A 22,309-nucleotide genomic window follows, 5' to 3' on the forward strand; every position below is an offset into this window, starting at 1 on the left:
ACCCAAGAACTCTTTTGGCCTGGCAACACTGGTGCACATCTATACATGCACATGCCTATATAATAGCACATAAAGACACTAATTCAAGAGTACACTTAAAAAACACACAGGCATTTCAATCCAAATACAGTAAAATTGATGACTATTTCCACACCTACAAGAAGCTGAATCTAACATTTGTACATTGAAACAGAACAGATACACAAAACTCCTTGGAAAAAGAACATAAGACTCCCCCCTTCACTCAATACCAGGGCCTCTCGAGCAGCTGCAGTAAGCAAGATGCAGTGTTGACGAAGGGAAGAACAGAAGGGAATCCAGATGCAGACTAGCAGGACCACAGGGTTCTGACAAAGTGCAACAACTCCATAAAGCAGTGGTGCACAACTGTGATCCAAACAGGCCAGAGAACCAGCAGAAGGGTCTAAACAGATGATGACAGGATGGATAGATACACAGACAGTAGATATTCAGGAAGCAGTACTCGCTCAATGAAAGAGGACACTTTAAATGAATGATACAAAACAAATGGGCATATAGGTAAAGAAAACAAAACAAGGGCTGGACAGATGGCTGAATGGTGGGGAGCACTGACTGCTCTTCCAGAGGTCCTGAGTTCAATTCCCAGCAACCACATGGTGGCTCACAACCATCTGTAATGGGATCCAATGCCCTCTTCTGGTGTGTCTGAAGACAGCTACAGTGTACTCATATACATAAATAAATCTTAAACAAAACAAAACCAGTTGCTGGAGAGATGGATGGGTGGGTGATAAAGCTCTTGTATACAAAGCATGACTACCTTGGTCCTCAAATACCTCAGACTCAGGAACCCACCTTAAGCATGGTGCTCCCACAGAGAGATAGGATGATACAAACAATCCTCCAAAGCTCCCAGGTCAGCTAACCTGGAATAAGCAAGCTGCTGGCTGGACTAACGAAGCCCAACTGGGTGTGGTATCGCACACCTTTACTAACAGCACTGGGGAGGCAAAGGCAGACCTAAAGTTAAAGCCTATTAGTCTACACAGTGAGTTCCAGGAAGGACCCACCAAGGCCAAAGTGAAACCCTGTCTGAAAGGGGGGGGGGGGGCCCTGCACACATACAGAACTCCATAGAGTTGTCATCTGAACTTCATATATGTGCTGTGAATTCATTTGTTCTCTAACATTTACTCATGTATGTGTTTGAGGTAGGGCCACAGTGGATAACACCGACAAGGCAGAAATCATTTCCTCCTTCCACCGCGTAGGTCCTGAGGATCAAACTCAGGTTCTTGCTTAGTGACTGAGTCATCAAACCAGCCAGTTTTGGGGATTTTGTTGTTTAAACAAAACGATCCTTCTGAGGCAGTATCGTTGCTGTGAGAAATGTTCTTTTACTTGCTCAGTCCTGGGTTTTGTTGTTGAATGTATGCAAGTGTGCACACAGCCGTGAACAAACACACAGATGCACGGGCGGGCGGGCGGGCGGGCACGCACGCACGCACGCACGCACGCACGCACGCACGCACGCACGCACGCACGCACGCACGCGAAGGCCAGAGTCAATACTGTCTTCTCTTATCAATACCCACTGTGCATGCCTTTTTATTGTGTATGTGCACATGGGCAGTGGGAAGGCATGGAACCAAGAAGGCAGTGCTGCAGTGTGCTCCCTCTCTCATCTTCTTTAACTTGGTTTCTAATCCAATCCAAGTCGATGAAACTGGAAGGCAGGGCCCTTACCTTACCCCCAGCCCCACCATTGTCATTGTCCTGATTTTAGTTTTTGAGATAGGATCTGAGTCTCTTGCTGAACAGAGCTTGCCAGCCAATTCAGCAAAAATAATTGTCCTGGAAGTTCTTATTTCCACACCTCTGTACTGGGATTGCAGGTGTACACAGCTGCAGGTCGACTTTTAATATGGGTACTGGTGATATGAACACAGATCCTCATGCTTTTGAGACAAACAGTAACTGAGCCATCTCCTTAGACCTTCAGCCCTGGTTTCTATGATTCACATCATAAAAAAACAAAAACAAAAACCAAAGCACCTACTTTGCAGAGTCATAGGAGTGACTTCCCATCCCTGACCTGCCCACTGGTATCTTGACTGCCCACCACATGGTCAGTGAACTTCAGGATGGTTTCCTGAGGGCCTCCAAGCATTGCATCCATTCTACATCCATGCACCGATCAATTCCAATTCATCTCAGATCTTGCCAATTCCCCTTCCGCTGGAACCAGCTGGCCAAACTTCTAGAGGTCAGAAGTATTAAGTGGCCTTACTGGTCCTGGCTTTAGTCAAAGTGTGGCTGGCCAATGTTTCATGTGTCTGGGCCCTTCCAAATTCCCGAAGGCACCCCCAGTCAGGAATCTTTAAAGCTAGGAGGAGGGCTGCTGACATTCTCACCGTCAACTCAGTTCCCCCTCTTGTGTGTGTCAAGGACCCTGGCAGTTCCACTAAGCCCAGGGAGCACCGTAGTATGGTGGTGCCGTTGGGCACCTTGAATGTAATCACATTTGCAGAAGGGACTTTGACATGCTGACAAGCTTACTGGCCCGGTGGATTAAAGGGAACATCTTTGAAGCTGGAGATGGCCCAGCACTTAAGAGCTGGGACATCTGAGAGGGTGGAATACCGCTGTGCTTACTATGAACTGTAAGCCCTCGTGAGAGACTGGGAAATATCAAATGCCTCCCACCTCTGGGCACACTAGCCCTTCATTTAGACTCTTCTGTGAAGCCTCCCCTGCTCTGTTCCTTTCCAGAGGTCAGCTCTCTTACCTCCCCGTCCACACTAGTCCCCCACCACACACACATGCCTAGGGGCTCCTTTCTGAAGCTGTCAAGTAGGGAAGGGGCACAATATCAGCCAGCACAGTGCCTGCCACCTGGAAACATTTCTCTAAACATGTACTCTCTGCATGTATTCTGTTTGATTTTCGATGCAATGTCTCTCTACATAGTCCCAGCTGTCCATGAACTCACTATGTAGACCCAGCAAGCCCTGACAGATCTGCCAGCCTCTGCCTCCCAGGTGCTGGGATTAAAAGTGTACACCACCATGCCCAACCCTGTTTCATTATTTCTTTTTCCCAATTTTGTTCACTCTGAATACAATAAAATATTATAGATATTTCCCAACATTTACTGTAACTTCAGTGTCATTGGAAACATCTAAGCAAGAATTCAATCCCACCAAATTGATTAAACTAACACTGCACTAAAGCTGTGCTGATCCTGTGTTCTGTATCTGTGTTCCCCTTTATTCTGATACAGTAGGGCTATGGACATTTGAAATATCTCCAATTTCCATCACCATAAAGATGCCTTGCAGAGCTGCTATGTGTGTGGTTAGATGCTTAAGGGTCTTTTTTGGTTTTTGTTTTTTGAGACAGGGTTTCTCTGTGTAGCCCTGGCTGTCCTGGAACTCACTCTGTAGATGAGGCTGACCTCGAACTCAGAAATCCGCCTGCCTTTGCCTCCCAAGTGCTGGGATTAAAGGCGTGCACCACCACTGCCCGGCCACTTAGGGGTCTTTTAAACCCTTACACCACAGTCCCTTTGTCACAGTATAAAAGTGGGAACTGGATACTGTGGGACTAATTGTCCCAAATTAGTGATGTAAGTTCAAGGCCTGACTGATCTACCTAACAAGATCTTGATTCAAAATTTAAAGTGTAAAGCCAAGTTTGTTCTCATTAGCAGCAGCACGAGGCTTAGAGTAGGGACAGCTATGAGACTTCCTGGGCTACCCGGGTGTCCTCAAAGACAGGACCTAAATGCCGGGGGGTGGTGGCGCACGCCTGTAATCCAGCACTCTGGGAGGCAGAGGCAGGAGGATTTCTGAGTTCAAGGCCAGCCTGGTCTACAGAGTGAGTTCCAGGACAGCCAGGGCTACCTGTCTGGGGGGTGGGGTGGGGGTGGGGGAACCCTTTACCTCAGTTCTCAGAAGCACAAGGGAAAGATGGACACTTACTCACTTGGAAGAAACTCTAAGTATGTAAAATAACTGTAAGACTGCTGGGTGCGGGGGATACACATTTGTAATCTCAGCACTGAAGGGCAAAGCAGGAGTTCCCACAGCCACTGTGACAGGCATGACCCCAAACAGGATGCACCCACAAAAGAAAGCATCTTAAAACATTCACTGCATAAAGGCGGGTGCCATATATTCAAGCCTGACACCCCAAGTTCCATTCACGTAAACATGAGAACCAATACCAGAAATTTGTTCTCTGATCTCCACATGGGTGCCACAATATGCATACTCACACACATTCTAATAATTTTTGAAAATACAAAACAGGTATAGTGGCACACACCTTTAATCCCAGTAATAGCCGGGCAGTGGTGGCGCACACCTGTAATCCTAGCACTCTGGGAGGCAGAGGCAGGGGCAGGCAAATTTCTGAGTTCGAGGCCATCCTGGTCTACAGAGTGAGTTCCAGGACAGCTAGGGCTATACAGAGAAACCCTGTCTCAAAATAACCAAAAACCAAAACCAAAAAAAAAAAAAAAAAAATCCCAGTAATAAGGCAGAGGCAGGTGGCCCTCTGAGTTCAAGGCCAGCCTGGTCTACATACAAGGGCCACATAAATAAATAGCTAAAAGGAAAAACAACAGCAAAACCCAACAAAAATAATTTAGGAAGGTTTTCACTAGTTACACTGGCTTAATGAAGCACTCTCCTGTGAAGAGGTAAGGACTTCTACAGGCCCCACCCTATGCTCTGAAGAGAGGTGCCTGCCTAAGCTGGCACACATATGCCAAGTGCTACACGGTTTTATTTTAAAACAGAAACTGCTGGGGTCAATTAAGAGTCTTCAAATGTAACTTATTCCCCCAAAGTGATATCGATGAAGACTAGCTTGCAACCCAGGCAGTGGCCCAGTTTCTAGATGGTTGTTAGATGGTAGGTTTGCTCTGCCTACACACACAGCACAGAGAAATATCCAGTGTTTTCTTAGGTGATGCCCTCTTAACCTTTTCTGAAGGTGCCATGGGCAGATGGCAGAAGAGTCAATTCACTACCCAAATACCTGTGGCTACATCTGTGGTGTAATTGCTCCACAGAAGCCACCCTGTAGAATGCACTCAGCACTCTGGAAGCAGCAAGTCAGCTGACCAGGACTAGACCCTCCCAGGTAGCATATCCTGTGGCTGATGCCTAGCCTAAGGAAGGCTCTGCTTTTCCAGCATATAATGTCCAGGAACTTCAGCCACTGGTATGGGACCAGAACTAAGGACCCAGGCTGGACTCACCAGCAGCAAGCCTAAGAATCACATGAACTCTCCTCCGTAATTTTTCATTCTCAGTCACCCAAAAGAATGAAGGCCCACCCATCAGTTTGAGACTAGGACACCACACCAGTTGGCTCCCAGGTTTCACAAACAGCAACAGGTTGAAGAACCTGTCGGTGGGCCAGACAGCATGAGCTGTGTGACAGGACATCTGGGCACCTACCAACTCTGTCTCAGCAGTGATCACCTCTCACCTTAGGGGTTGACCAAGAATTCAGAATTCAATTCAGAAAACACAGGAAGGTGGGTGGACTGGATGGAGGGCCCCAGCTCTGATAACAGACACCTCGCTGCTCTTCCTTCTAGTGCAAGCATTCCGGTTCCCAGGACAGGGTTTGTCCTGAGCATCCCTTTTTTGTTGGGTCACTGCTAGTCTATTATTCTGAGCATCTGTCACCACGTTCCCGCCCAGGACAGCGTGCTGCCCTAAGAAGTTCTGTAAATCGGTCTGCTTCTGGCTAACGATGTCAACTGACTGACTCCCTGCTGGCCAGGGCATGTCTAGCCAGTGCACAATGCTTGAAAATCTTCCTTCTTCCAACTTTCTAAAGTCCAAATTGGTTCAGAGCAAGAATTGAAGCAGGTGAAATATAACACCTGCCACTGTGAAAAGCCACCTCGCTGTCCAGCATGCTACTCCTACCTGGGTAATAAGCAGCAGTATCCTGCTAACGATTACTCTTCTATTTTTTAAAGATTTCTTTATATATTTTATTTATTTATATATTTAAGTACACTGTAGCTGTCTTCAGACTACACAGAAGAGGGCAAGGCGTCAGACTTCATTACGGATGGTTGTGAGCCACCATGTGGATGCTGGGATTTGAACTCGGGACCTTTGGAAGAGCTCTTAACCGCTGAGCAATCTCTCCAGCCCCAGTATTACTCCTTAAAAACTACCAACAGTGACAAAAGTAAACTTAAGAGACATCAAAAGCCTTCACCAGACCTTATAGATGATCTAGAAAAGCCCTGGTATGTACTGAGGGGGCAGAAAAGGCTTGTTCCCTTAATTTTCAATCAAAGCAATGAAGGTCACCAGCTATCACAACATAGCTGCTTGTGGCCTTTCCACCCTCTTTCAAGAACGGGTGTCCTGCCAGTCACCAGCTTTCTGCACTACTGTCCAGACTAAATTCCTTAAAAACTTACACTTATCTCCCAAAATCCAAAGGAATCTGAGATGGCCATTTTCCAAGCAAACAATCCAGAGGTATAGAAATGGCTGGGAGAAGGCAGGCGGAACAAAGATCCCAGTGGTTCCTTTCCAACGGCCATGACTAAAATGACCTGCAAAGCTCTTTAGGAGCAGGGCATCCAAATGGCTTGGGGTCTTGCTTGGTCTTTATGAGAGACCAAGTGGAAATTTCAATCCGTTGCCCATAAACTACCCAGAACTTGTGATTCTTCTGCCTTTGCCTTCCAAGTTCTAGATAGGACTACAAGTGCCACCTGCCCAGCTATGATTGGTGTTATGACCCACTTTTCTTCCTTTTCATAGGGCAGGGCTGGCTAACAGTCCCACAGGTGGCGAGCTTAGCAGTAACAGACCATAAAGAGAGCTACTGCCAAAGTCCCAACAAGGCTCCTACTTAGTGCCTGGAAAACCTGATAATGGAATGTGGGAAGCCAGCAAGAACTTAAGGCTACCTCCCAAGTCTAGAGGCCTGATGCCCTGACTTTCCTGCTGCCGCCACCACCACCCAGTACTTGGAGTAATACTACAAAAACAAAGCAGCTGTGTGTTGGTGCACACAGGTAATCCCAGCACACAGGAGGTAGTCACAAAACATGCAGGATATCCAAGTCCAGACTGTGCTACAATTAGAGCTTGCCTCAAGGCAGTGCCAATAAATAAAGCATCCAGGGCTGGACCTTCAGACCTCCAGAACAAGGATCCCCAAGCACCAGGTAGACACAGTCTTGCCATCCCTTTGGTTTTCTATTGCATATCCCTATTACGACATCAATACCAGGTCATTAACCTAGAGTCCCAGCACTTGAGAGGTAAAGGCAGGAAGGGAAGAGCAGAAACTTACTCAAGACCAGTCTCAGCTGCATGAATCCTGCCTGGCTCAAAAACAGGTATAGGGAAATCTGGGGTTGTAACTCAGGCAGACTGTGTGGCTTGCAGGAAAACCTGGGGTTGGCCCCCAACACTAAAGAATAAGACTGATCCACTGAGGGGTTCAGGAGTAACAACACTTAAGCTGATCCAGTTACCTCCTACCCCCACTCTCCAACAGATAATTACAAGCAGGCCTTTCTGCAGGCCTTGCCTGTGGTGTCCTCACCTCAGCCCCAAGTCTGCCCACACAGCTTCAACACTCAGCACACATCTGTGGCTCTATCTTGTGCCTGGCCTTGACAAGTCTAGTGACACTGGTTTCAGCACAACCTTGGCAGATTGGCATGGCCTCTTTTTCCTAGGATGTAGAAACTGAGGCATCAACAGCTTCAGCAACAGACAGAGGTCACACAGCAACTACACAAATTCTCAACAAAGCCCTAGCCAGTTCTGCCATATGTGACCTAATCTAATGACCTGCCTGCCCAAAACAAATCCTGCAGGAAAAAACGTAAAACTTAAGGGTACTTTCTCCCTACCAGTGCTCCTAGCCCTGGACTGTGGGTACAAGCTGACCAGGGGAGGCAGGCTGGGAGGACAGACTGAGAGCACTACGGGCTGAGAGGAGCAGCTCTACAGCAAGCACACCTGACAACGGGCTGGCACTGGCAGCAGAGAGACACGTTTCTGGACCTGGACTAATTTCTCCTCTACTGGGTTCTCTGAGGTGATGCTCACTCTAATCTCCACCAAGAATTCTTCCACTGAGGCTGGAGAAATGGCTCAGAGGAATAAGAATACTGGCTGCTCTTCTGGAGGAGCTGGGTTCAATTCCCAGCACCCTCATGGGCAGCTCCCAACTGTCCAGTTCCAAGGGATCTGGCAATCTCACACAGACATACATACTGGCAAAACACCAATGCATATAAAATAAAAATAAATAAAACTTTCTTCTGCAAAGCAAAGCCTTCCTAAGGGCTGTGACTTAGGACTGAGCACCTAAAATCTCATGGGATCCTGCTTTAGGTACAAAGTCACCAAGCCAATCTATGCTCATCTTCCTTTTATAAAGGTGCAAGAAAGATGCCCTGAACTTTCTACCTCCCGACAGATATGAAATGAACCCACCTCAGTGCTGGGAGCCAGCTCTACCGAAGCTGCAGTGGTGACCCTGGTGCTCCTGACAGCATCAGTCTGCCCACTTACTTGGCTCTCAGATACTATATTCTGAATCAGTGTCAGGATGCAGAAGTGTCACCCCGGGGAACAGCATATTCTCCTGTGAGGGCCAGTACTGTGGGGCACAGGCAAAGTCCCAGCAAAGCTTGTGTGTCCTCAACAGAACCGAAGACAGATTGTCACCAGTCTTATATGTAAGCTACCTCTTTAGATAATGGGCCAGTGAAACTAGATAATATATAAACTGTCAAATAAATTCACCCCCAGTCAGATCTACTAGGTAGAGGTCCTGTCTCCACCTCCCAACAAAAAGCAAGACAAGTTGCTTTTCAGGCTTATAGACAGCAGGCTGTGGTTACACCACCAGTAAACTGTCCCTCATTTTCTCTCTCCCCATACTTTTCCCTTCCTAACTTTCCTCATAAAAAAAATAACCAATTCCCTAGTGGATGTACAAGCCCTGTCCAGTCAATCAAAAAAACAAATTTAACTCCAACAGAGTGAGGCAGGACAGCAAACTAGTCCTGACCTAGCGATAGGAGGGGAAACTACAACCAACAGAACCAGTCTTCCAGCCTCCCTCTCCATCGAAACCACCCTGCCCCAGAGGGCAGGCAAGTAGGCAGGCAGGATCCACCTCACAAAGCCTTCCTTCCTTCCCAAGCGGGTCAGAACTCTGACACGTCTAGCTGCTGGCTCTACCAAATCCAGGTGAAGGATGGGGCAAACATTAGCTCCCGTTCAGATCCCATCCCATCAGCAGGCTGGCTTGTGAGGCCTACCAAAGTTGATATAACTCAATTCGGCTATTCTGGAGTTTGGAAGAAGTAATCTACTTTCCCTGATCCTCACTGACAACAGCATAGTACCCTATTTGAGGAGTACAAGACTAAAATAAGACCGCCAAACGTGCCACAAGCACACCCCTACCTGGGGCCACCACCCGCACCAAAGCGCTGCTAGCTCACAGGGCCACAGCTCTGAAGACTGCATTTTCTACAGAATGAGAGCCAGAACAGAAACCTGAAAGCCACAACACCCACTAAACACTAAAACTCAAATACAAACTTTGATAGCAAATGAAAGCTTCAAGAGAAAACTCTGGAAAGCGAACACGAAGCCCAGGATATTATGGTATTGAAACCTGTTAAGATCTTCCACCATCCTAATCTCTTATCAAAACTTTTGGACATAGACATTTTTCCAGATACAGTCTGTATCAGAAATATGCCGTCCAGCCATGTCCAATTTTATTCTCAGCAGTACACAAAGTCCTTGAGCAGCGGAAAATGACTTGAAAGGGAAATGGATTCTCACGTTAGGAGCAACTCTCCACTTTAGATGTGCATGAAGTATAGCATAAAAGGAATACACTAATCTCCTGACGATGAGTTCCATCAGTTATTTGGTTTAATGTACTTGCTAGCCACTGAAATTAGTGACTTGCTGAGGCCAAGAGAAACAGCCTAGTCCTTGGCATGAACCCCCCCCCCCCATTGCTGCCACTGATAAGACCCACTGGATAGGGCCTTTTTCATCTGCTGCATGGTCAGGCAATTGTTTGATACCCACTGATCAGCATCAAGTTATTCACAGGGGCGGCATGGGGTCAGGATTCCTACCCTAGAGCATGCCACACCGCACAGAATAGTTTTACCCCAACTTCCTAGGGACTGCCATTCATTTATGAAAGCCACTATCGCTTGCTGAAGGTAAAAATGAGAACAAGCCACTTAATGGTCCATTCGAGGCCCCTCACTAGGACTCCTGCCTGCCTGCCCCTTTAAGGCAGGTAAGGGAGCATACTGCTTTCACTTGCTTTACGTATAAGCCAAAAAAAAAAGTAACAGCCAATATCCAACCCAGCATGAGATCCCGAAGCCAGAGTTTCTTCCCTCGACTGTGCTTTCGCAGCAAACCCTGATAGCCACGCTTCCCTTATCTACAAGCAGTATAAAATCCAGTACCAAGATAAACTCCTGTGGTTCGGGTAGAAAACGTAGTTACCTCCAGAACCTAGTTTGATTCTGCTGTAGGCGACCATGTGTGGCGGAACTCCACAGTTTCAAGCACACACTTTAGCCGGACGTGGACCGCACTACTACCTACAGCCAGGTACCCAAACGCCTCCACAAGCCCAGGTAGGTAACTTATAAACTAGGCGGACCTGAGTGCGCCCTCCCAGTCAGTCCAAAGGCTGAGGGCAGCTGCGCGCCTGGCAGGTGTCTCCGCAATTAAGCGCGACGCCGGGCAGCGCTCTTACAAGTTATTGGGGGGAGGATCTCCAGGGGCGCTCAGAAGCAGGTGCAGGTGAACCTGGCGCACCCGCTCCCACCCCCACCCCCGAGCTCAGCGGCCGGGGAGCAGGCCCAACCAGCCCGGCCAGAGCCACACACCCCGGAAAGAGGACGGTCCCCGGGCCCGCCTCCCAACCTGGGTGCCCGGAGCCAACACACCTCGGTCTTAATTTATGACTCCGGCGCTTTGTGCCCAGCAGTCCGTGCGCTGCACAATGCGCGAACTCGGGGTCCAGGGCCACCCCCCGCCGGGCCGCATGACTGTGCAGCCCCGGCCCGGCAGAAGCGCCGGCCCGACCCGGGGCGAGCGAGAGCCCGGCCTGGTTAAAGATGGCGAGCCCCTCGCGTGGCTCCCGCGGCCGCCCGGACCACAATGAAAGCGCCGGCCCCGCTGCGGGCCTCACCTTCCATCTCCATGTCCTCGGGCTCGCTCAGCTGCTGCTCGCCCGCTTTCTGCTGCTGCTGCTGCTGCTGTTGGTGGTTCATGTCGGCCGCGGCCTGGGCCTCTCCTGCGGCCGGAGGCCCAGGCTGCGGGCCCGGCGGGCGGGCGGCTGCTAGCCGAGGCGGCGGCGGCGGCGGCGGCGGCGGCGGCGGGGCGGCCTCCTCCTCTTCCTCCCGCGCGTCGTCGGCGGCAGCGGCCCCGGGGCGGCCCGCGGCGGGCGGCGGCGGCAGGGAGACGCGCACGTACTTGCTCGCGATTCGCCCAATCTCGGCGCCGAGGCGGGCGGGCGGCCGGCGGGCCGGGCCGGGCGGCCTCCTCGCTCGCTGCGGCCGCCGCTGCCGCCGCCGCCGCCGCAGGGCCCGCCTCCCGCCGCCGGGGCCGGGGCTGCGGGGCCGCGGGCCGGCCGGGGGCGGAGGGCGGCCGGGCGGGGGCCGCGGAGTCAGCCCCGCCTCGGGCCGGGCGCGGAAAGCTGGAGGCCCGGCGGGCCGCGGCGAGCCTGCGGGCCCGGGTGCTGGTTGCGGCGGCGGCCGCTGAGGCTGCGCAGGCGGGTGACCGGCTGGCCGCGCTGGGGGCGCTGAGGCCTCCGCCTCCTAGGCGTCGTCGTCGGGGCTCCGGCAGCGGACGCGGCGCCCGGCGGCTCGGCTCGGCTCAGCTCGCTCTCAAAATGGCGGCGGCGTGAAATGTCACATCCGCATGGGGGGCGAGAGCGGGGAGAACGAGACGAGGGCGGGCGACGGGCGGAGCGGAAGGCGGAGCGGAAGGCGGAGCAGGGAGCGGCCCGCCCGCCGCCGCCGAGGAGCACCCGCCCCTCGCGCCCGCCGCCCGCCCTGCTGGAGCCAAGCGCCGGGGTCTCCCCTGCGAGGCGGCAGAGTGCACCCCAGGGCCACGGGGCTTAGGCCGAAAGTAGGGTGCTCGCGGGAACTGGGCCCGACGAGGGGCCCAAGGAGCGGCACCGTTTTACGGCCTGTAACCTGCCCCGGGATTCTCACCCGGTCAAATACGTGGGAAACTTAATTCTTTTGCAACCCAGATCCAATAAGGCGAAGTGTAGTCCTTCTGCTCTCACCTACCCCAACAGGCATTTATTTCCTCGCTAGGAGCTCAGATTGGCCACGATCTCGTCAACTCGGAAAGAGTCTCGAGTAGTCCGGGCTGGCCTAGAACTTGTTATGGTGCCCGATGGACACCTGATCCTCTTGTGTGTCTACCTTTCTAAGTTTTAAGAGTCAAATATTTTTAAAAGGGAACTTTTCAATACTAAAAATTTGAAGAGGAGAAAATTTCATTTATTTAAGGCTGAAGCACCAGATGGCTTGCAGTTCGGGTTTTAAAAAAAAAGAAAAAAAAAAGATTGCCGAGTGTGGTAGTACATGCCTTTAATCCCAGAATTTGGGAGACAGAGGCAGTAGGATCTCTGCAAGTTGGATGCATGGCCAGTTCCAAGCCATCCAGGACTCAAACAAATCAACAACAAAACCAAAACCCTTGGCCTGAACACTTCCCATTAAGGAACTTCCTCTTACCTGGTCACATCAGTGACACCTAACGCACCAGAAACCACCCTCTTCCCCCTTACCAGGTCACTGAGTTGGTTGCAAGGGGTTGGGGTAGTCGCACTGCAAATACTACTGAACAACTTGATTTCACAAAAAACTAATTAGTAATAATAAAAAGAGCCTTTTCTAGCACTTCATGACTTGCAAAGAAAATAACCTGCTAGTCCAGGAAAAAGTGCAACAATTTGCTATCTTGCCCAAGGACACCAGTCAACCCAACTTCCTTTGCTGAATTCAAAACCTAAACAGAGGCCAGCAAAATGACGGAGTGAGCAAAGGTGCTGTCACCAAGTCCTATGACCTCCAGGACTCAGAAGAACTCCAAGTTGGCCTCTGGTTTCCACTGTGCATGCCCACAAAGGAACACACACTCAAATAAATATATGTACGTGTAATTTTTTTTTTAAGTAAAGGTGGGGGGAAACCAACGTAGATAGAGGAGATATGGTTCTGGTTGAATATCTTTTATCTATTGTATCTGGGATCAGAAGTGTTTCACATTTCAGTTTGGGGAGTTTTTTTACTGTACACAAGGAGATATCTTTGAGAATAGAACCCAAGTCAAGATAAAATTCATATGTTTATATTTCTGACACACCTTATACCCAGCTAGAAGATAATCTTATACAGTATTTTGTATTTTGACTGCAACCCCATATAAGGTCAGGTATAAATTTTTCCACTCTACTTGGGGCCAGCAAGAAGTTGTAAAGGCTTCTGCCACCACCCTGACCAGTCAGATCCTTGAGTCCCACTTAGTAGAAGAGAACTAACTCAACAGTCCTCTGACTTCCACTCACACTCAACATGCCATAGTATATGTGGTGGGGCACAAATTCAAGAGCACACACACAATCAAGTTCCACTTCTAGCATTCTGTTGGTATTCAAAAGTTTCAGACTTTAGAACATTTTAGATTTAGGAGTCTCTGACTAGAGTTATTTAACCTGAATATCCTCATAGTGAAATACTACGTAACAGTGAAAAAAGAGTAATATCCCAATACTTGTTACTTATAACAGGGATGAATCCTGCATTAAGAAGACAGACCAAAAGCCAGGCCATATTGGCACACGCCTTTAATCCCAGCACTAGGGAGGTAGACTCAGGTGGATTTCTGAGTTCAAGGCCAGCCTGGTCTACAGAGTGAGTTCCAGGACAGCCAGGGTTACACAGAGAAACCCTATCTCAAAAAACCAAAAAAAAATAAAAAAAATAAAAAAAAAAAGAAGAGGAGGAGGAGGAGGAGGAGGAGGAGGAGGAGGAGAAGAGGAGGAGGAGGAGGAGGAGGAAGAAGAAGAAGAAGAAGAAGAAGAAGAAGAAGAAGAAGAAGAAGAAGAAGAAGAAGAAGAAGAAGAAGAAGAAGAAGAAGAAGAAGAAGAAGAAGAAGAAGAAGAAGAAGAAGAAGAAGAAGACAACGACGACGACAGAAGACAGACCAAAGGCTACAAATCCACCTCCATCAAGTTCCTAAGCAGGCAAAGTAATTTCAAGAAAAAGAGAAAATAGATTGATCCTTAGCAGCTAGAGACTCGGGTGTTGGGGCTTGGGGATTGAATGCTGTCTCTCTGTAAAGTTTTCAAGGAAAGAGACAACGGACAGCACAGGATAGCTTTGGAGTGTATGTAATGAAAACACTCTCAAACGAGCTCAGGGTCCTAGACAAGTCCATAGCAGAAGCGACTTCATTGTATACTTTAAATAACTGGTTTATTATATGTACATGTGTGTGCATGTACATGCCCACCCATGAAGGCCAGGAGAGGGCTGGAATTACAGACAGTTGGGAGCTGGCCTATGTGAATGTTAGGAACTGAACTTGTATCCTCTGTAGGAGAAGCAATTGCTCAGACCCACCAAGCATCTCTTCAGCTCTAACTATACACTCTAGTCATTGTTTTCACTGCTCCAAGACTATGATTTAACACTTTAAGAGCCCTTTGGCAAGCAGGGTGTGGTGGCACACACCTGTGATCCCAGGACTTGGGAGGCAGAGGCAGGTAGATTTCTGAGTTCAAGGTCAGCCTGGTCTACAGAGTGAGTTCCAGGACAGCCAGGGCTACACAGAGAAACCCTGTCTCGAAAAAAAACAAAAAAACCAAAAAAAACAAACAAAAAAAAGGAGCCCTTTGGCTTGTTAGCATCTAGAAGTGATTGCTTTCTTTCTCTTGCATGTAGTGTCACTGGGTATATACATACACACACACACACACACACACACACACACACACACACACACATACATATATATATATATATATATATATATATCCACACGAGTGGGTGTGTGTCTTAGCAGTGGAGCTGTTCTAGAGATCGAGCCTGACTAGCTTGCTCTGGGGCCCCTTCAATTCCTCCTGTGCTGGAGGTTACAGGCCAACTGTGTACTATAAATGGGAAAATTGTAAGGTACATGCATTACACAGCGACAAGCCTACTGCACTTCCACATATAAACACCCCAGGAGGACCTGTGAAAATGGTTCAGCATTTTCTTATTCCAGAAAACCCTACAGGATTATGCAAATCTAGAGGGTCAAATGCCCCAGTTCACTTTAAGAACACCCAGGAAACCACCCAAGCCATCAAGGGGTGTAGCATATCTGAAATACCACCAAGTATCTGATCGATGTAAAGAAGCCAATGGTGGAGTTGGTAGAAGCAGCCAGGCACACAGCACGGCTGGACTCAGGGTCGGTGACCTCTGCAGAGAGTGCTGAAGTTGTGCTGCCCACTGCCTGAAAACGCAGGTGGGAATGCTGAGCTTGGGAGTCAGGATGCAGGTTCTCTAGTCAGTGAACAGATGGATGTGAAGAATGGAACTGACAGAGCTCATGGCCAGCCTGGCCAATAAATGAACCTTGCTGCCACACTGACATGATCCTCACTGAAAAGGAGCAGATTGTTCCAAAGCCAGAATAAAACAAATGCAAATAAAAATAAAAGACAAACCAACAAAAAGCCTACTGAGATACCCAATTGGCATCTAATTAGAAGTAACAATTAGTTCTTAAGAATCTGAGAGATGAGCCGGGCAGTGGTGGCGCACGCCTGTGATCCCAGGACTTAGGAGGCAGAGGCAGAGGCAGAGGCAGGTGGATTTCTGAGTTCGAGGCTAGCCTGGTCTACAGAGTGAGTTCCAGGACAGCAAGGGCTACACAGAGAAACCCTGTCTCAGAAAAAAACCAAATCAAAAAAAAAAAAAAAAGAATCTGAGAGATGGGGCTGGAAAGATGGTTCAGCAGTTGGGACCCTGACTGTTCTTCCAGAGGTCCTAGGTTTAATTCCCAGCAACCACATAGTGGTTCACAACCATCTGTAATGGGATCGTTATATCCTGTGTGTCTGGAGCTATAAATAAATAAACTGCCCCCCCCAAAAAAAGAGTCTGAGTCAAAATGTCCCAGCAAGATGACTCACGTGTAAAGGCACTTGCTGCCGGCCTCACTCCCATCCCTACGACCCACACGGTAAAGGGACAGAACCAACTGCCACAGGTTAACCTCTGACCTCCACTGACCTACCAGGTCACCCGGACACCCCCTCCACACATGTGCACAAAAATAAATAGAGAACTTTAAGCTGAAGATATGTCAGAGATGCATGTGCAGACAGCTTAAAAGCTGTGGGTCTGGAAGGCAGATACAGCCCATAGACACAAGCCACACAGAACCTCTCCCGCCCCTCTCCGGCCCACCTGCTCACTTCCTGTGTTACTCTTTATTTTATGTATATAAGTACACTGTCATTGTCTTCAGACACACCAACAGAGGGCATCGGATCCCATTACAGATGGTTGTGCGCCTCCATGTGGGTCCTGGGAACTGAACTCCTTTGCATTGTGTGGTATTATTATACAATAGAACTGGGAAGGGGGAATCTAAACACTACTGCTAGTCCTGTGGTTAACTTGTATTGCATAGCAGGGCTACGGTGCAGCGCTATAGTAAAGCACTTGCTTAGCTTGGGCCAGGCTCTCGATGCAATCCCTGGATGCAAACAAAAAGTACGTATGAAGAAGAACTTGGGGGAATATCATTAAAGTTAGTAAACTGACTTTTAAGAAAGGAAGACAGTCAGCAACAGCCTCACCCAGCTGAACCCTGGGAGCAACAGAACTCCTGCTCTGGCAGGACACACCCACAGTCCACCAGTGGCAGGCGTGTTATGGGAATAGCCAACTAGTCTGACTGGATTTAAAGCTCCACAAGACAGAACTGGTGGCTGGTACTATGAGCTGGGCCCCAAACTTACAACAAAGTGATAGACCCTAAGGGAGAACTCGATAGAATTAGTCTGCCAAATGGACGTAGTAAGACAGCTCCCCTCAGAGGAATGCTTATCTTTATACCCATAGATTAGTGCATTGCTCAAAGAAGCTTATCAGCAGAGGAAGGTGCAGAAGTCTACGACAGGTCAACGTGAGAGAATAGAAGACTTCCAGAGCTCAGCTTTAAAGGCACAGTCTACAGCACAGCCCTTCCCTGAGGTTCAAAGACACTGATTGCTCAAGAGGAGAGAGAATGACGGTAAGAGGCAGGGGGTGGCCATCTACAGTGAAATCATATTTGTGTGACCTGACAGGGCTATTCAGCACCTGAATTCACAGCATCTGAGACTGCATACACACACCTTGGCCATCAAAAGCTCAGCATGGGTTGGAAGGACCCCATGACATCCTAGTTGAGTAGTTATTGACAACTGATGGCTGCCCAAGGCGGGAGGATCTGTTCTCCAAGTTCTGAGTCCTTACAAGGCTGTCCATGCTCCAAGACAGTCCCACACTTCACACACATATAGGCACCTGAAAATGGACTTGATGTGTTATAAATAAATAAATAAATAAATAAATAAATAAATAAGCAAGCAAGCAATCACATGAGATTGAGGAGGGAAAAACCACATGGGTGCTGAGTGTTAGGTTCTAACCCTGGAACAAATGACTGCGCCTCTTTAATCTATCACAGCAGACCTGGTCCTCCAGCGGTCTCTCAGCCCCTACCCTCCTGGCTGGCAAGCCCACTCCCTACCCTGAATTCTCCAGCCCAGGGAGTAGGCTGCTCTTCCTAGATAATCCCACCTTTTTGGTTACCACCTCTTGTATCTTTAGGCCTCCTGGTTCCTGTTCCCCCTCCCCTCCCTCGCCTACTCAGCACAGCTCAGTCTGGTCACATCCAGTCTCTTGCTCTGTCCTTCTAATTATCTACAATAAACCTCCTCCACCAAACCCAGGAGCAATCAGGCCCTCCCTTCCTTTCTTCTTCCCTTTCCTTCTCTCTCCCGCCCCCTCTCTAATTCAATGAGAGGTAGACTTAGTCCAAAGGCATTTTATGCACGTGTGAAATTCTCAAACAATACTGAGTGGTGAATCAAAAGAAAAAAGGCTAGGCCAGAATAAGTGTCTCCCACACTCCCCAGACAAAGCCCTGCTTTTACTCCCAACATTTCAGAGACAGGTGGATTGCTTCTGAGTTCAAGGGCAGCCTTTTCTATGGGGAGACCATTGCCAAAAATAACCAGGAAACTAAAGGTTAATCCAATTAGGTCTCTTATTATACTGGCCTTTAAGTAGATCCCTAGGACTGTGTGTGTAACTGAGTCCTGCCCAGAGTGAGAACTGCCCCGTATATCTCTACAGTAAATCCCTACCCCTGGGACTGAACCCTGCAAAAAAGCCTTCCATATAAGCATCCAGACTGGGCTTTGGCTTTAAGCAACCCTTTAAAGAGAGAAACCATGGGAGTCTACTTACGTTTCTGATTTACAGAACTAGCAGGTCCTTGTAAAGTTGCTATATTTATAGCAATTTTTTTTCTTTTTTTGGATTTGGGGTTTTTTGTGTTTGTTTTTGTTTTTGTTTTGAGACAGGGTTTCTCTGTATAGCCCTCGCTGTCCTGGAACTCACTCTGTAGACCAGGCTGGCCTCGAACTCAGAAATCCGCCTGCCTCTGCCTCCCAGAGTGCTGGGATTACAGGCATGTGCCACCACTGCCCGGCATAGCAATTTATTATACACTAGAACTGTTGGGTTGCAGAGATGGCATCTGCCACCACATCTCATGACCCGAGTTTGAATCCTGTGACCTATCTGCATGATGTAAGGAGAGATCTGACTCCTCCAATTGTCCTTTGGCCTCCGTATCCACCCTGTAGCACACGTGCACATATACATACCCTTTACACAAAAACTGAAAGGAGAAGGTAATTTTGCTAAATCTTGTGAGTCTTATTGTTAGCACCCACCTTCAATCCCTACATTCAGAGGGCAGAGGCAAGCAAGTTTCTGTGAGTTCAAGGCCAGTCTGGTCTACATACTAAGCTTCTGCACAGCCTGGGCTACACAGAGCGACCCAGACTCATAAAACAACAGGGAAACAAAACAAGCAAAAAACCTCCTCTTCTGAGGACCCACAGTTGGTTCCCAGGACCCCACCCACTGTAGCTCACACCTGTCTTGACATCCTATCCTGTCCTTCCTAGAGACTACAATGCACACGGTCAACAGACAGGCATGCAAGGGAATATTCCTTGCATAAAATAAGATAGATAACCAATTTCTTTAAAAATTTCATTCCTGCCCTCTCTACAGACCAGAGAGTGGTCTAGATTGCTCACCACCGTCTTTAGCCCCAGCACACAGTAGGGGCTGCTCAATGAAGACCTAATTTAGTTCCTTGCTGCTAATGTTTACTGGTGCCTGGAAGTCAGAGGCTCCCAGAACTACTGTGTAAGAGCACAGGCACCAAAGCCTAGGGCTGCCTCTCCTGCCTCAGTACCTCCCTCTTCCAGTCAGACCCTGCCACACCCTTCAGCTGTGGGGTGCAGATGCAGTTTGTTTCACCTCAGCTTCTAGTAAAGCAGCACTAGAAGCAAGGGACAGCTCTACCAGTAAAGTGCTTGCCTGACATGGGCCAGGGATATACTTATGTTCCTAGAGCACTTATGTATAACATGCACAGAGTCCTCGGTTCAGTTCCCACAAAGTCTAACTGTGTGATAACCAGGGGTCTGGCATAGTGGTCTACCATAGTGGCTTGTATCTGTGGTGCCAGCACTTGAGTGACAAAGGTCAGCCTTGGCTACACAGTGAGACCCTGTCTGAAAAAGACAAGAAAGTCAGGAAAAACAATGAAGAGGAAAACGAACATCTGTGCTCCCCTGGCCTGGCCCAGCTTTGTGTATTATGCACAAAGCCCATTGGCACACTAAGGAGTCTGTGGAAGAACCCTGGGCCTCCATGGAACTTCAATACCAAGATCCTGGTAGAGCTACGGAAGGAAAGAGGGCTAGGTGCCATCCTTGGCCACACTATTTTTTTTTTAATTTATAACCTTTTCTCTGGTTCAACAACTGAGGCCTAAAGAGGCAGAACACCCAAGAGATAGGAACCACGGGAGAGGTCCATTTGTCATTAGTGCCACTAAGTGCAGGGAAGGGCTGCCCTATCATTACACTGTGAGCACAACACATTTTGCAACTCCCAGCAGGTGCCATGACTCAGCGTAAACATTGGGTGGGTTTTCTTCTACAGAATCAAAATATTTACCTACCTGGAAGCCATGTTGATGCCTGGCTGACAAGGCTTCAGAGTGAATATAGAACTGACAGGCCTTGTTCTTTTACCTACTCCAAATATTCTCTCCAGTATCCACTGAGAAAGAAAGACCTAATCACATCCAAGATACGGAATGAGGACTTAGTTTAACAGCTTAGTGCCAGGGTCAAGCCTTTTGATGAAATCAATTTGGGGGCTGGGTGGTGGCGCATGCCTGTAATCCCAGCACTTGGGAGGCAGAGACAGGCGGATTTCCGAGTTTGAGGCCAGCCTGATCTATAGAGTGAGTTCCAGGACAGTCAGGGGTATACAGAGAAACCCTGTCTCAAAAAACAAAAACCAAAACCAAACAAACAAAAAAAGAAGTCAATTTGGGAGATTTTGTTTTGCTTTGTTTTATTTGTTTGTCTGTTTACTGAGGTGGGCTTTCTCTTTGCAGCCTTGGCTGCCCTAGAACTAAAGAAATCTATCTACCTCTGCCTCCCTGCTGGGATTATAGGTGTGTGCCACCATGCGTGGTGAAATTTGGGAGGTTTTATTTTTTTCTCTTGGGAGTGGGGTCTTGCCAAGCCCTGGCTAGCCTAGAAATCACTATGTAGCCCAAACTGCCCTCTGCCGGCCTGGTGGAATCAGAATGAGGTGAGACCATGAAAAATCATTTGAGACCCAAACCCAAGGTCCTGGTCAGGGAAATAGGGAGCACAGTCTGTAACTAAAATGATAAAGGTTGAAACACTCATGTTCAGATGTCAGGATGCTTACTGCTAGAACAAGAACATGAAAAATGAGCTACAAGGCACCCTGTTCTTCAGCCCAAGCAGGGCTCACGAGCATTCCTCTCAATTCTATGTGCAGACCTAAAGCCACATGTATCCTGGGAACTAAGAAATGGCACCCTGTCGGGCAGGTTCAGAACCAATCCAGGCTACAGGTCACTTTGGGGCCATTCTAGACTGTGTCAAAACAAACAAAGCCAGCAGATGGGGCAAATGAGACCCTGTGTCATACAAAATAAACATCCAACAGGCTGCGAATATAGTTCAGTGGTAGAATGCATAATATGATTCCCACAGGACAGCCCGGAGCCATCAGCAACAAACCCTAAGTGAAACCTGCATAGGAACAGCAGGCGTGTGGCACCCCTTCAGGCAGCCAGAGCTTAGCTACCGACCCGGTAGAGGTGGTAAGGCTGAGTGAGCTCCTGTCACTAATATTCTTCTTTCAGGCCCTTTGGAGAAGCACTACACGAAAGGACAGAGGACCAGCCGGGTGTGGGGGAAGCTGGATCTGTTTATTTCCTTCTCAATTTAATTCTCTTCACATTTTTCTGTGGTGATACAGATGGAAGTCCGAACTTTACCAATCCTAGGGACAAGAGTGCTACCAAAAAGAGTCATCCTCAACCTTAGAGTTTTCATTCTTAAAAGAGGCTCACAGACCGGTGGTGGTGGCCCACGCTTTTAATCCCAGCACTTGGGAGTTGGAAGCAGGCAGATTTCTGAGTTCGAGGCCAGCCTGGTCTACAGAGTGAGTTCCAGGACAGCCAGGGCTACACAGAGAAACCCTGTCTCTGGAAAAAAAAAAAAAAAAAAAACCAAAAATACAACAAAAAAACAAAAAAGCAGCCCACAAAACACACAAGCCAGAAAGCAAGCAAAAGCTTCTGGTCTGAGATTCCACTGAACCAAAGCTGAGAAAAGCTGGCAGCAGAGACTGGCCAGCCAAGCCTCTACCCCTCCCTCTACCTCCCTGTCCCAGTTCTGTGAAGTTATGAGGTTGCTATGGTTGGGGGCGGGGCATTGTAGCTGATCTGCCCAGCTCTAGTGCTTTGAAGGCTTATTATAAATAAAGGTTGTCTGGGAACTGAATGACCAAAAGTGAGGTAAGAGCCTCAACTAAGATTAGTTAATTATTACAATAGAC

At 48.6% G+C, this 22,309-nt stretch overlaps 1 protein-coding gene and 1 long non-coding RNA gene across 2 annotated transcripts in view; one reads left to right on the top strand and one right to left on the bottom strand.

Moving 5' to 3' along the window:
* Window positions 1-11,977, bottom strand: part of Usp7 (ubiquitin specific peptidase 7) — a 50,531-nt gene extending 38,554 nt beyond the window's left edge. The window contains exon 1 of the mRNA XM_052195556.1: window positions 11,239-11,977. Coding sequence (XP_052051516.1) covers window positions 11,239-11,320 — 82 coding nt within the window. The 5' untranslated portion in view covers window positions 11,321-11,977. The remainder of the gene's footprint in view (window positions 1-11,238) is intronic.
* LOC127694134 (uncharacterized) lies at window positions 10,533-21,971 on the top strand. Its single transcript, XR_007979791.1, has 3 exons — window positions 10,533-10,678; window positions 17,189-17,360; window positions 21,612-21,971. It is a non-coding gene; the product is annotated as an uncharacterized LOC127694134 (long non-coding RNA).
* The last annotated feature ends 338 nt before the right edge of the window (window positions 21,972-22,309 follow it).

Source organism: Apodemus sylvaticus, chromosome 10 (genome assembly GCF_947179515.1).
Source record: "Apodemus sylvaticus chromosome 10, mApoSyl1.1, whole genome shotgun sequence".
NCBI lineage: Eukaryota > Metazoa > Chordata > Mammalia > Rodentia > Muridae > Apodemus > Apodemus sylvaticus.